The sequence below is a fragment of the Haliotis rufescens genome, unplaced genomic scaffold (genome assembly GCF_023055435.1).
Source record: "Haliotis rufescens isolate VD_foot unplaced genomic scaffold, xgHalRufe1.0.p SCAF_9, whole genome shotgun sequence".
Lineage (NCBI taxonomy): Eukaryota > Metazoa > Mollusca > Gastropoda > Lepetellida > Haliotidae > Haliotis > Haliotis rufescens.
In genome coordinates, this window is record NW_025964383.1 from 10,532,067 (window position 1) to 10,546,438 (window position 14,372).

General features: G+C 44.2%; 1 protein-coding gene across 9 annotated transcripts in view; it reads right to left on the reverse strand.

The window, feature by feature from the left end:
- LOC124123177 overlaps positions 1-14,372 on the reverse strand; it is a 76,761-nt gene that overhangs the window by 35,373 nt on the left and 27,016 nt on the right. For 6 of the 9 annotated variants that reach the window (XM_046486465.2, XM_046486456.2, XM_046486464.2 and 3 more), the window contains exons 2-3: positions 2,276-6,316; positions 6-113 (exon numbers count right to left, since the gene is read on the reverse strand). In XM_046486465.2, coding sequence (XP_046342421.2) covers positions 6-113; positions 2,276-6,316 — 4,149 coding nt within the window. Of the gene's footprint in view, positions 1-5; positions 114-2,275; positions 6,317-7,328; positions 7,864-8,836; positions 8,983-14,372 lie in introns of those variants that run through there. The other 3 variants (XM_046486458.2, XM_046486462.2, XM_046486460.2) reach the window with 3 other exon arrangements.

Sequence of the window (14,372 nt, forward strand, 5' to 3'; positions counted from 1 at the left end):
CAAACCCTTCTGCTCAGGTTGGACAACGTCCTCCTCGTCGGGGATGGCGGTTGTTCAAGTCGGAGACGACTGTCTGCACTGTCTTCGATCCTGTCAATCTTTATGACTGCTCGCTGAAATTAATATTTGTACTTAAAAGGCTGAGCTGACAAATACATAAAGATGCGGAGCCTGAATCAGAAATGACTGCATCCATTTGGGTGGCATTTTCATGGTTGGTTATGAGCAGAAGTGTGCTTGATATGATATATAGCACATGATTCATCTCCACGAGGTGTGCTGAGCCTAGAAACGACACACCATGTGCAGCGCATAAATAGTCTTTGCGAAGTCAATGGTATTAACGTCAGCTTCTACATCGTAGCCAACGTTCTACGCTTTGGGTTGACCACCCAACAATTTAGTCGCCGGTCATAGGTTATCTTGGGCTACTGACCCGGAATTCTAACCGAGTAATTGTAAGTGAATATTGTTGTATGACGCAGACACTAAGGGTTTTTTTATAAACAGAGAGTTGTGATATAATAAGTCAGAGGAGACAAACCAATGGCTGTAAATATCGTCGTGATAACTTTACTTTTATCATTTTATCTCAAATACAACTGACCTGTGTGTAAATACGTTGCAGGCATTTGTATTTTGACTTGATCGGGTTAACATTATTTACAAGAATTTGGGTTAATCGTGTTAATGATTTGGCATAGTGAGTGAATTTGAATCACTCACTCACTCACTCACTCACCTACCAACCCAACCACCCACCCACCCACTCACTCACTCACTCACTCATCTACCTACCCACCCACTCACTCACTCACTCACTCACTCACTCAATCACCCACCCACTCACTCACTCACCCACTCACTCATCTACCCACCCACCCACTCACTCACCCACCCACCCACTCACTCACTCACCTACCCACCCACCCACTCACTCACTCACTCACTCACTCACCCACTCACTCATCTACCTACCCACCCACTCACTCACTCACTCACTCACTCACTCACTCACTCACTCAATCACCCACCCACTCACTCACTCACTCATCTACCTACCCACCCACCCACCCACTCACTCACTCACCCACCAACTCACTCACTCACTCACTCACCTACCCACCCACCCACTCACTCACTCACTCACTCACTCACGGTATTGTAGCCAAGGCTGAGGCAAATGTTGATAATTTCGGTGACGCCAAAGCTGGTGCCGAAAAAAGAAGGGTCATTATAGAGGACTAGAACGTACGCTAAATGGGAAACGAGTTTCAGCAACTTAAGACTGGCTGCCAGTCGATAGCAGAGAACAGCATAAGTGAGGGAGTAGCAATATTCCAGCAATATCAGGGCAGGGGACACCTGAAATGGGCTTCACCCATTGCCCCCATGTCGGGAACAGAACCAGGCCCTTTTGCGTGACGAGAAAACCACACGGTCAGCCGACCGCCCTGAGTACATCATAAGCAGTAAGCATACAATTCATCATGCGATCACCCTTGACTGTTGTACGGAAGAGGGTATGAGTGAGTGAGTGAGTTGGTTTAACGCCGCTTTTAACAATATTCCAGTTATATCACGGCGTGTCAGCTTAATGTGGGAGGAAAGCCCGAAGTGATGCAGGTCTCAGACGTTTACCACTTCGGTGAAACCCACGAGCACGGGTATGGTGCTGACAAACCTAGAAACATAATCGGGGCGAACCGGGATTCGAACCCATAATCATAGGTTTCTGGCGTGCCTAAAGGACGCAACTCTGCACAGCGAATCGCGGCGCCTTAGACGACTGGGCCACCCGTGCCCCCGAAGAGGGTATGAATGAATTATAAGGCTGGGTAACATTTCAGTTGCATCACGGCCAGCTAGCTTCTGAAGGAATGCATGTTTCAGATGTCTACCACATTCGTGAAACCCAGGTGTACGTGTTTGCTGCTGTTAATTCAAACCTCATAGAGACGCAACAATCCGAGGATTCACACACGCCTTAAAGATACAATCCTGCCAATGTTTTGTTTTTACGCCAAAGACGAGATGTCCACTCGAGTGAAGGAATGAAACCATTCGTATCTGGTCGGTGGGGTAGCCTAGTGGTTAAAGCGTTCGCTCGTCACGCCGAAGACCCTGGTCGATTCCCCACAAGGGTACAATGTGTGATGCCTATGTCTGATGTCCTCCGCCGTGATATTGCTGCAATATTGATAACATCGGCGTAAAACAATTCTCACTCACTGAACCCCCATTCACAACTGATCATATTGAATGTAATGCTTACCCGAAGTGGTCTGTCCTGCCTTGTAACGGTGGTAGTCTCTTTCTTTTTGGCCGGTTCTGCTATCACTACCTTCTGTGTGTTATGTTTCTCCACCTCAAATCCTTCTGAGTCTCCTGCTTCTTCCAGTTTCTCTTTCTTCGTCATCCGCATAGGCTTACGCTTAGCCTTTGGTGGTTTCTTCACAGGAACCTGCTTCTGTCGTGGACGTAGACCCTGCTTCTTATAGTTCCTAGCTAAGGATGCTTCTTCCATTTCCTGAATTTCCGTCGTAGCCTTTAACAGCTTGTACTTCAGGGGAGCTGCCACAAACTTGAGTTCCCTCTTTCGGGGGGTCGTTTTACTCAACTTGGCAATCTTTCTGATATATTGACTAGATTTCTTTTGCGATGCCTTTGTAGTTTCCTGCTTTTGCTTCTTTGTCGGTGTGGATTTTGATTGCGGATGCTTGTTTCCATTCCTTGTGGTGGAATCCTCTTTGTCCTGACGTTCTCCTTGACTAGAAGAGGATTCAGTGTTCAGACTGTCCTCTGGAACAACTTGGGTCGAGTCGGAATGTGCTCCAATTTGGTCCTTATTTGAATGAACAAAGGGCGCAACGTTGGCAACGGGGATATTTTTCTGATACATTGATGGCCTCTCGGGCAACGAATTCCTTCTCATAATCTCCGGCCGTACATATTTCTCACCCGGCCTTACCTGCCCATCAGCTGCTGCTTCAACTGATGGAGGAGCAGGTGGTTTCAGAAGAATCTTCGCTCCATCCTTATCCTTCACAGCTTTATCTCCTTGCTGTGCCCTCTGAATGTTCTCACCACGGACCCCAACGGCGCCCGCAACAAGCCTATTCTTAACAGGGGTTGCTGGTGGATCGAGCTGTGGTGGTTCATTGTGGAGAGAGGCATCCTCGGGAGGAGGGATTTTATCGTGCGGGCTAAGAATGGGCATTTTTGGAGAAGCTGGACTTGAAGGTGAAATCGTTGGCATCTTGAACACACCATCCATCGTACGATGAACGTGATGTGGAATTGAGCTAGGTACGTGCGTTGCCACGCGCTTCTGATCTTCGTCTTGGCCAAAAGCATTTAGTATCCTATGCTTTTTGGACAATATTTTGTGTGGTCCAGGACGAGGGACGGATTTCGGTGCAGCTTTTTGGCTTTGGTCACTATTGCTGGTGGATGTCGGTATAGCTATTGTCAGCGGCTCAGTGTACTTGGCCATATTCATCTGTTCATCCTTCTGAGTTTCAGCAGCAGGTTGAGATTGGGACTTCTGTGCTGGGGCTGCTGTTACACCGGTGATTTGAATTTCGGGAGTTATTTGAGAGGATTCGCGTCTCTGCACTTCCTGTTGTTCTGATACTGGAGGCTTGTACAGTGTCGTGCTTATAATCTGAGTCTTGGGGACATTCCTCTTGTCATGAGTTGTAACAATGTACCCATTACTACTGGGTAGCTTCATTTCATAGGAAGGCTTAGTCTGGGGAACATTTGGATGAGATCGGATTGGTTCATGGTATCTATTGTCCACAGATCTCGGCTCTTCCTTCTTCTGTGGATAATACGCAGACTTGGCGGTGATCATGCTCTGACTATAGAGTGAGCCAGATATTGTACTTTGAGAAGTTGTTATTGGTTTACTGTAATACTGATTCTGTGGAGGTCTCTGTTGCTGTTGCTGCAGTTGTTGCTGCTGCTGCTGCTGAGGAGGCGGCGGCGGCTGCGGCTGTTGATGATGATGATGTGACATTGGGTGTTGCATGAGCTGATGTTGCTGCAACGATCGTTGATGAAGCAGCTGTTGTTGATGTTGCTGCTGATGTTGCTGTTGTTGCTGATGTTGCTGTTTCTGCATCGTAGGATATATTTGATGATGCGGCTGCGGTTTATGGTTAGCACTGGAACTGACACTACTCTGAGTCCCTGATTGCCTTTGATGACTGGTCTGAGGTGAAATATAGCTACTGACAGGTTTTTGATAGGAGTTCGTAGTATGTATATCATTCTTTAATCCATATGATGAAGATGTGTTCTGGCTATAGGACATGGCCCTTCTGTAATCAGATGCGTCAACATAAAATCCAGTAGCCTTGGAATACACAACACTTTGACTAGACACGTTGAGTTGCGGAACTGTCGTCTTCTGTGAAGTCTGACTGGGGTATGCATTTATTTCAGGAGGTGAGGGATAACATGTTTTTTGTTCCTCGTATTTTGGCTGCTGACGAAGAGGAGATTTAACTGGCCCTTGGTTCTGGAAACTTTCAACCTGGGAAACAATTGCCTCGTGTGCCGGATAGTACATATTCTGCATTTGCTCTGTCTTTGGCTGACTATGTTCAACTTTAGGTTGCACGTGTCTTTGACTCTGATAAGCATACTTGTTCCCTTTCATATACACATTACTTTGGCAAATATTCTGCTGGAGCTTGATATCAAACATTTGATCAGTTTCAATATCATATGTGTACTTTTGTCTTTGAGGTGCCGGCGCAGTCATTAAGACCTTACTTCCAACCTCCTTAGACCGTAGATCCACAGGAATATCAGTTTTGACACACGGCTTCTTCATGGGAGGAACTCCTCTACTATCAGTCTCAGACAATCCATAGTCTATAGAAGTATCCGCACAGCGCTTTCTAGTTTTAACTGACAAATCTAAGGGGCTTTCAGAAGCAGCCCCAGCACTCAGACTGTTATCAACACTAGTCAAATCCAAAGGCATACCAGTCTGTATAGATCCACTTTTAACAGGCTGCATCACATGCTTCACTGGTGGCTCTTTGGTCTCTGTCCTTCTCGGTGGGTATTCATGTCCACGAACACTCACACCTTGGGATGAAGTCAGTTGTCTAGCACTCTGGTTACTTGGCACAGAATAAACACTATGACGCTTGTCGACACTATGTGGTACTGGGGCGTGTTGGCTGCTTGGATTATAATGATGTTGAGACGATTGGGGTGGGTTGGGAATTTGATTTGACCGTCTCAGGGCATCAGAAGAAGCTGCAGATGTCTGACTGTAAGACATTGGGACAGTGGATCTTGGGATCCCGTACACACTATCACTTAATACTTGACGTTGTTGTGAACCGACGGGACTATGTAGAGGTCCGTATTGGCTTGACTGACCCTGGTAGCCCTGTCTGATAGGGGAATGTCTGCTCATGGCATGCATGGCGCTCTGCATGGAACTAGATTGCACAGGCATCGGCATTTTCATTGTCTGACTTGCCTGAGTCACTGCACTAGAATGCGGATATCCAGTTTGTTTAGGCGACTGGGGTATGCTGCTACCCGTCTGATAGCCCATGGCCACGGATCCCGGATACACTGACACAGAAGACCTCGGGCTAGCAACGGGGCTGTGTTTATCCACAGCTGCAGCTTCGTGCATATGCTGCCTATAGTCAGGAGACTGTTTTAACTTAAACACGCCAGTTAGCCCCCCACGATTCTGAACGCCACTTTGAGGTATTCCAGTTTGTATTGAACTAGGGTATCCTGAAATAAGTCCAGAGTCGATGGCTCCGAGCTGAGAAGACTGAACACGATGCTGACTAAGAGATGGGTATCCGACAGTCGTCAACGGTGGCACTCTGTCAGTCCTGCTTGTCAAAGGTAAACCATTTTGTATAGATCCGCCAGCATACGAAGACACATGTTTCTGACTTTCCGCAGCGATGGCACTATTCACAGAAAGACTTTGGGGTTGCACGGTTCCCGAGTGTCCAGAATGGGATCGCGGGAATCGGGAACTGGCCTCCGATGATACACTGTTGCCATAGTAATACAATGAGCTGCTCTGTGACGTCAGGCTGGAATTATGTCCTTGTGTTGTGGCATAAGCAAGTGGTGGGACAATCTTAGACTGAGTCACCCCGGGAACAAGCGAACCCCTGGACAAGGAAGCAGTCTCGGGGTGGGGCTGTTGTACAGGGGGGTATCCGGGGTATTGAGCTTTCCGCTGATCCACCAACCCCATGGCTAATGGCGGTATGCCTTTACCTTGTTCCTTGTGGTTATACATCGTGGCGTTTATCTGCAACAAGGAAACTGATAGTAAGTCCTTGAACGTTTTTGTCGCGATCATTAAATCTAACACATGAAGACAATGAAATATCATCAAATTGATTCTAAAAAAGATTTGCTTTTCTCAATGACATTTTGTAAATCGGTAAATCCTCATGCCATATTTACGTAATCTGATACCGCTCTATACCTTCCATATGATTCGAAGTCATCGAACTTATATGGTTCTACATACGTCAAAGAATTTATCTCACATCCTTCAATCAGTATTTCACACTTGCTTCTAACAGTTCAAGATCTTCCAACTGAGACCCAACGCGGCTGTCACTGTTGTTTTCGTCAGTTATCGAAACCGGTCGTAGTTGGTCAACTGAAGTTGCCGGGTTTCACACCAGGGAGCTTAATCATATGAATGACGTCATGTGAATGTTTTTCCCATGTACGCTGTGATTCATATCACAAAGTAGATCTAGTTGTTACGTTGAGTTCTCGTACACCATACTATTAGAGCGTCCTGCACGAGATGTGTTACTTACTGATACAAAACTAAATACATCATATATCATATATATATAGAGAGAGAGAGAGACAGACAGAGAGAAACAGAGAGAGAGACAGACAGAGAGAGAGAGAGAGCTGTTCGCGGACACACCAAGCACATACATACACTATTTACATTCTATAAACGATCTCGCACGATCCCAAATGTCGAATATATGTATACAGTTCGTGACCGTTAAGTCAATTGAACAATGCGGAAGTTACTTGAAATTCAAATAAAACAGAAATATTCACATCATGCCCTCAGTTGACATCCTACATCATCTATGCGTGTCGAATATCAACACTCGCACCACGTTTTCATCTAACAATTAACCCATTTTCAGACATTTAATTCTGATAAAAAAAAAACTTGTTATATTTGAATTCTTATCATTATCAATAGGTTTGATCAGTACGATTTACAACATATAATTCAGAACAACGCACGAAACACCAGGACTCAAACACAGCCTACTCACCGAGATCACGCCAAAGGATAATAACGCCACAGAAAGTAGCTCAAGAATATTCAAGATTCAAGTTTGACATAGTTCCGGCTTGTAAAGCGACTCGGAATTAATCCCTTACCGAGAAGAATGCTTACTGGTCCAACAAGGAAACATTTCCCATATCGCCACCAACGCAATGCGGTTATGACGACAACTTGAAACTCCTCCGTGTGGAACAGTTACTATACACGGCTTGAATACGCCTCAACTCGAACAGTAATAGTTCTCCGCCAACTTATCGCATAGCACGTTTCAAGCCTAGTCGCCCTCTCATTACAGATCTTGCCATCCCACTGTGTCCAAATCGCATACATCTGGGGAAGACTCTTCACACTCGTGCTACAAAATGCTAGCCGTGACCTTTTGGAAATCGATTGGGCTAGAAGCCTACAGAACGGCTCGGAGTCTCATAATGTTCTTAGCTAGAGGCCCAAAGCGAACAGTATTACGTCAAAACATATCGCCGCTATCGAGGGAATGAACAAATAGCAGACGACTCTCGCTTGAGAACCGTTACATCGCTTACGTCACATCCTACACATGGGACCGATAGCAGACGATAGATGTGGGGGGCAGACGTGACGGTTTTGTCAACAGACGACATACCGTTCGTACAGCGTGAAGATAGAAATGGAACTAAAGAGGCGTGAATAATCAAACGGGATCGGATCGCATCGTTGGATGGATATAATGTTTAATTAATATTCATTATTCACAAATGATCGAAACTCGTCATTTCATGCCAAGAAGGTGAAGGTCATTGAAATTGGTCATTTATATTGCAAATTAGCATTGATTGCGTTTTAATGATGGAACGTATTAGGTGTGTACTGTGTATTTGGTATATTTTTGAAACGCTTTACGCGAAACGATCTGGTTATAAAAGACGAATAAAAAGACATATAAAAAAAAATAGATTCAGTATTGATTCAAGCCTGCAATATTACGAGAGAGGATAGATTCACATTTTATATTCATATGGGAATGGACACCGGATATAGCATGACGGGCGAACATCAAGCCATATTGCTGCACAATCACCCATATAGACGTATGGTTTTGTATCTTTACGAACCCGATTCAACATTTAATTATTAATAAAAATGGCACACATCACAAACTTTATTAAACCACGGTTCTGTAAATATATTACTGGTTATTAACTTCAACTTTACCGCCTCATTATGACAATGAATGTACTCCGGTTTTACAAATGACATCAGACACTATTAATATCGCAACGTCAAATACCATCACTCAACACAATGATACGCCATCATATCCCCTAGCTACCCATTAGCACACGGAGAATGTCTTCCAAGTCTAGCGCTAGTAAATGCTGATTATGATGACGCGTAATACGGTGATACGTCACTACCCGCGACCAACGCCTATCAAACACAAACAGTCGACCACATTCCCGTCAATTGAGAAGGGAAAGCGGACGAACACTCGTAAGAAATAGTCATACAGCTCACCTGCGTCAACCACCATAGGGAGCGTGTTGTCCGTGCGACATGGCGCGCGAGAATGTGCAGTGTCCCTTACCACGCATAAGTAACCTGCTCGGTCTATCAACAATACACACACCACTGTAATCTTTCTGCCGCGTCGTTTCCGTTTCAGAGGTCAGCGAGTGTCCCACATTCTCGCAGCCACTCGAGGCGCAGGCTCACCATATATATATGTGTGTGTATATATATGTGTATATTTCATATGTCTGGTCTTTTAATTGATTAATGCTCACTGCCATGCTGCACGATACTGGCACGACCGCGATGTGTGGATTTATTATCAATATATGAATGTTGACCCATTATTACGATTCCTTTGTTCCTGAACCGTTGTTAACAGAATTTATTAATAATAATGTTGTCAGCTTTGTTGCCGCCGGGTGTTCAGCGGTCGTTCGTTTCACACTTTGGTTGCAGTCACTGTTTGCCATTCCTGTACAGAGAATGTTCTGGCGGCAATATTTATATATGTCCAAGAGATTACGGAAGTATTGTTTATATATCGTTGCTATTGTCTGTAAACATAAATAGATAATGAGGGATGTTTCGAGTGAATATGAGTGCATAGACATACACGTATATGCTTCTCACATGATTCCGAAGAACGCCGTTTTTTCATATGACGATAGTTATTGTCATATGCTTGACAGATTAACTCTAGTCAAGGGTAAAAGTGGGTTTTCCTTAACTTCTTTTGAGTAGTATATGCATAAACTGATGTCAATAGGTGTGCTATTAAAAGAGCGAGTGAGAATGGTTTTACCAATGTTCATGTATTATTAGGGCTGGGGAACACCTTGAATGAACTTCACAAATTACACCCATTTGGGATTCGAACCAGCATCATCGGCTAGGCTAGCAAACGCTTTAACTACTGGGCTACCACGACCCCTGTTAGAGGACAGATTGGATGTACACGAGAGATGAAATACCGACCACTATCTCCGAATACCTTAACTATCGAAGTAAATATACTGGTAGCTAGCTTTTTATCGGATCTGACTCCCTTTAACTCGAACGGTTGTCTCCATGTTCCCATTCTCGATTTCGTCTTTGACCGCAGCGATAACATGCTGTGAGTTGCAACGGTAGATATCAGAGTCGATGCCGCAAGTGCAAACATTGTCTGGATATGAAGTAAACTTCTCAGATGGTTCCGTTGAAACCGGGGGACAGTTTATTCTAACTTCGTTTAATCCAAAGTAGACTTAACCGCGCTGCATGTAGCAATGGCCAACCCGTATTCATACAACCTGTCGATGTCTGTACGTGTGTACTAACAGCAACATTGTTACATCAGTGAGATAACCTTCACATTAATTTCGAATAAACCGAAGTAAGACAAACAGTCTGCCAATTAATAACAGGTTAGTGTTAATACCCTTTTTGCGGCTATAACGATTATATATTCATCTCTGCGCATAGCCATTATAAATTTAACTCTGGATATAACGAATAAACATTCAGCAACGGGTATAAACGAATGCACATCAAACTCTGGATGTAAGAAAATACATTCAAATCCTGTTATAACGAATATATATTCAACTCCGGATATAACGAATATACATTAAAATCATGTTATAACGAATATATATTCAACTCCGGATATAACGAACATACATTAAAATCCAGATATAACGAATATGTATTCAATTCCGGATATAACGAACAAACTCTTGGGACAGTAAAATCAATAAAATTATTCGTTTCCCTGGAAACGATTAATACTGAAATCTCCCCATTTGCAACAAATGCAAATTTCGTGATGAAATGTCAAGAATGGTGTTCCATCGAAATGATAGGATAGTACAATGGCAACAATGACGTCACATCGCAGCACGCCATGCACGTGCGGGATGCCACCCATGTAGTTTTCAAAATGCAGTATCTGTCCACCGCAATTGTTGGTATTTAATGTCACTGTCTTGCACTGTTGAAGCATTTTCTGTGAACATGTCACGAAGAAGGTTATAAGAGGTGCATTCGACAGGCTTGACCTACACAAGTATATGACGTCAACTCAGGTAGCCATAATCAGCAGACTGGTACGAAATCACGGGCAAGCCAATGCTGTACAGGTCAGGGTGACCTCGCATAACGTCAGGGCGTGAGGACCTGGCCCTGCTTCAGCTTGTACGTCGTCAACCATTTGTAACATGTTACCTAAAGCGCCAATGGTTACCCAATAGTGAGTGAGTGGTGTGGTTTTACGCCGCTTTTAGCAATATTCAAGCAATATCACGGCGGGGACATCAGAAATGGGCTTCACACATTGTACCCATGTCGGGAATCGAACCCGGGTTTTCGGCGGGACGAGCGAACGCTTTAACCACTAAGCTACCCGACCGCCCCCGTTACCCAATAGACGGATGTCAACCAGAACTGTGAGGAATCGGTGAGGTGAAATGGGGTTTAACCTCGCATCCAAGATTATTGCACATATATAGCGACGTGCATGTACGTGTGTGTGTGTGTGGCTGCTTGTACAAGTCCGGACTGATGCCGATTTATAGTGCTAGCTCACTGAGATACCATGCCGCAGTTTAACATGAATACCCCACTCAGACAAAGTATACTGACTCCGAGGCCACAGTAAATGCCGAGCGCCAGACAGGGTAACAACAAGTACCATCTTTTAACGTCTTTTGGTATGACGCCGCCGGGGTTCGAACCCCGGACCTTCCGCTCTCCGGGCGGACGCTCTACCTTGTGAGGAATCGACTCAAATCGGCAGGAATGAAGTCCACCTGATCTGTATACATGGACTGACGATTTTAGGCCACCATGTTCCCGAGCAGAAACAGCTTTTCTCCAGAATGACGCTGTGGCGACAGTGCAGTGGCCTGCCGAGTCCTGACCTGAACCCACTGGAGCATATATCAAGCAGATGCACTGGAACCAACGTTACAGATTCTGGCCCAATGGCTGACAGCTTTTCATCGCGAATGGCTGCTGCTGCCCATCCAGAAGATCAGGCCACTTACAGGAGTGATGAGACGAAGGCTGGAAGCTGTCATCCGGGCGCGTGGCGGGCTTACCCGCTATTGATGACTTGTGTGATGAATGTCATCTTTGGAAAGAAAATGACATTTTTCATCATCAGTCATGATGTGGAATTGTGTTCCTGACAGCGCCCATATACTTACTGTGCCTCCATTTTTGCACAGATACAGTGCCCCCGAGTTTTTGTTAGAATCATAAAAAATTAAAACAGGATAACATTTATTGTTTTCTTAGTTTCTTGCAAATCGCATTCGTTTTTACGAGGCGATGTTGCTAGGGTTTCAGTGGCAACGCTCGTACGACCATTAGGGGTCATTAAGGATGCTTAAGGGTGCTTAACTTTTTTCTTTGTGTCTATAAAATAATAACATAGACGATATGCACTAAAGAACATCTGTAATCCATTATCTGCAATTAGTTTGATTTCGGGAGTCATGTAGACCTGAAGATCGTTATATGTAGAGGTACCACGGCTGTCGTAACGCCAACGTTCAACCGCCTCCGGTGTCATTAACTAACATCCTCAGTATCATGTGTTGTAGCCCGCCTCTTCCTAGTAGTACACACTGGCCCGGTAATGCGTTGCTGATAGAATAGCAGTCTGTCCCTCTAACCGTCATTACGTTTACTTCCTGGTTCAATCTCACTGCAACATGGGCCACCGCCAAGACACATGGGTCATGTATACTTAACACTGTTTCCACTGCAGCAATTATCGCCGGTCTGGCCCGCCGGAACATGAATTTTATCACTTCAACGATGTAGGAACTAGAATTTGTATATCAAACTTTTGATGATCTTGAAATTTTACCAACTTGATGATAAAGTAAACTACGGTTATAACGAACTCAAAGGGACCACTAATTTTAGTTCGTACTAATTTTAGTTCGTTATAACCGTAGTTTGTTTAAAGCATATATACAGCATATGTACAACAAATGGCCGGTACTAAAAATAAGCGTGTTCGTTATAACCGTAGTTTACTGTCATAATAGCGTATTGAAATTAAGGGGAGGTGGGGGGTGATCACACGCGCTGCAATTCGCTGATTTGAGTCACTTAGGTCTCGGGTTCAGCCGGATTAATGTCAGCCCTACTCGTAGGTTTCGACAAATATAAGTCTAAAAACTGCATCACTTGTCTTTCCACCACAAGGTGAGACCGCTGAAGATCCGGGTTGGAAAAGGTCTTCAGCAACCCTTGCTTGCCGTAAGAGGCGACTATGCTTGCCGTAAGAGGCGACTAACGGGATCGGGTTGTCAGTCTCGCTGACTTGGTCGATGCATGTCATCGTATCCCAATTGCGTGGATCGCTGCTCACATCAATCACTGGATTGTCTGGTCCAGACTCGATTTATTTACCGCCGTCATACAGCTGGAATATTGCTGGGTGTGGCGTTAAACAACAAACAATCAACACGAAGGTGACATCCCTGATATAACTGAAAGGTTGCCAACCCAAATACTGTTCAAAGCGGTGTCAAATCCAAAACTTTCACTCTTGCAAATAAATATGGTGGGTAGACATGCGCCATCGTTATCCAATGGAAGGACAAGCATATTGTTATTATCAACTTCCCACGACCAACAGGACTATAAATCCACTTATTTTGGCCATGTGAATGTAATTATAAGGCACCATTATCTAAGCCTGGCTCATGCATGACGGAATAGGGTTAACGGATAATTATGTAATGACATGTACTCATGTCGTCTCGAGAAAGTACATATGCGTCAGTTCCAAACCCACCCCGCTCATAAACAGACCTCGGATGAATGGGTCTTGCCATATGCATGTAACACGCATCGCTCAACACCAATTAGAAAGAACTACTTTACACGTCACCTTTCTAAGAATCACCGCCTTTGCGTACACGCATTGACAAATATATCCGTCGGGTTTCCCATCAATAGCTCATGTTTGTATTGGTATTTTCATCACATCAATGTAATAGAGACACTGAATATGAACCCTATGACACGTAGACGCATATCTGTCTCTCAAAAGTTACCCGTGTTTATTTATCCAGTCTTGACGATTTAGTCCCAGAAAGTTATCGTATTTAAACATTTATATCTAAAAAATAAAAGTGATATCCAAATGGAGCCCAGAACAATGCTTAGAGCTGAGGCAATCTAGACTTGAGTTATTGACTTGAGTTAGATAGGTATAGTATCTGGGAGACAGACCAGCGCATAGCCGTAAACATAGCCTGACAGTGAACAATTAGCCTTGCTCCAAGGCTATACTGAATGATAAGTCCGTGGGTGTGTAGTGATTCTATCCTTATAAATAGGCAAGTCTAGATAAGACGCGAGTCTCTTATAAAGGACACCTTGTTCTTATTATTTATATAATCTTGAAATTATGATTTAAACTAATACTTTTTTCCTTAGAGACGTGTGCAAGTCTACCGAACAATAACCATATATTGTTGCAGGCTTAAGTGAATTTTCCAACGTTCATTGTATATATTATTTACTCAAACCAATC